Source organism: Buceros rhinoceros, unplaced genomic scaffold (genome assembly GCF_000710305.1).
Source record: "Buceros rhinoceros silvestris isolate BGI_N320 unplaced genomic scaffold, ASM71030v1 scaffold26498, whole genome shotgun sequence".
In the NCBI taxonomy this organism is placed as follows: Eukaryota; Metazoa; Chordata; class Aves; order Bucerotiformes; family Bucerotidae; genus Buceros; species Buceros rhinoceros.
Genome location: NW_010425538.1, coordinates 2,026 through 2,447, shown reverse-complemented (window position 1 = coordinate 2,447; position 422 = coordinate 2,026). Strand labels below are relative to the sequence as shown.

The window sequence follows — 422 nt, the reverse complement described above, 5'->3', positions numbered from 1 at the left end:
CGAGGGAAGCAGAGCCACCCCCCAGCCCCTACCTCACCCCTGACTTTGGGAAGGAAGATCCTTTTGAAATACTGGGTAAAGCTGGGAGGTGCCTGCCCTGTCCCCGCACCCTGGGACCCTCTGTGGGGTGGCACCCCTGGCCCCCCCAGCTGCCATCTCATCCTGCCGGCTCACGCTCTGGGCTTGTCACCTGCCTGGTGGCCTCCTGTTTCGCTGCTCCAGCCTGGCATGGTGCCCTGGGTCTGCCCAGGAGGAAGAGGAGCCTGGGGAGCGATGGCCATGGCCACGGCCTGGCTGGTGGCAGGGAACAGAGTGTCCCCATGTCCTGCCCCACTTGCCAGGGTGGCAGAGCTGGGGCTGTGCCCAGCTCGGGTGCAGCAGGGGCTCCCTGCAAGGCTCCAGGAAGGGTGGCCCAGCACTGG

At 67.1% G+C, this 422-nt stretch overlaps 1 protein-coding gene across 1 annotated transcript in view; it reads left to right on the top strand.

Annotated features, from left to right (window-relative positions):
• Nucleotides 1-422, top strand: part of LOC104497888 (myosin light chain kinase 2, skeletal/cardiac muscle-like) — a gene marked incomplete at both ends in the record, with an annotated part of 3,672 nt that overhangs the window by 1,491 nt on the left and 1,759 nt on the right. Inside the window, one exon of the mRNA XM_010141189.1 lies at nucleotides 5-75. Coding sequence (XP_010139491.1) covers nucleotides 5-75 — 71 coding nt within the window. The remainder of the gene's footprint in view (nucleotides 1-4; nucleotides 76-422) is intronic.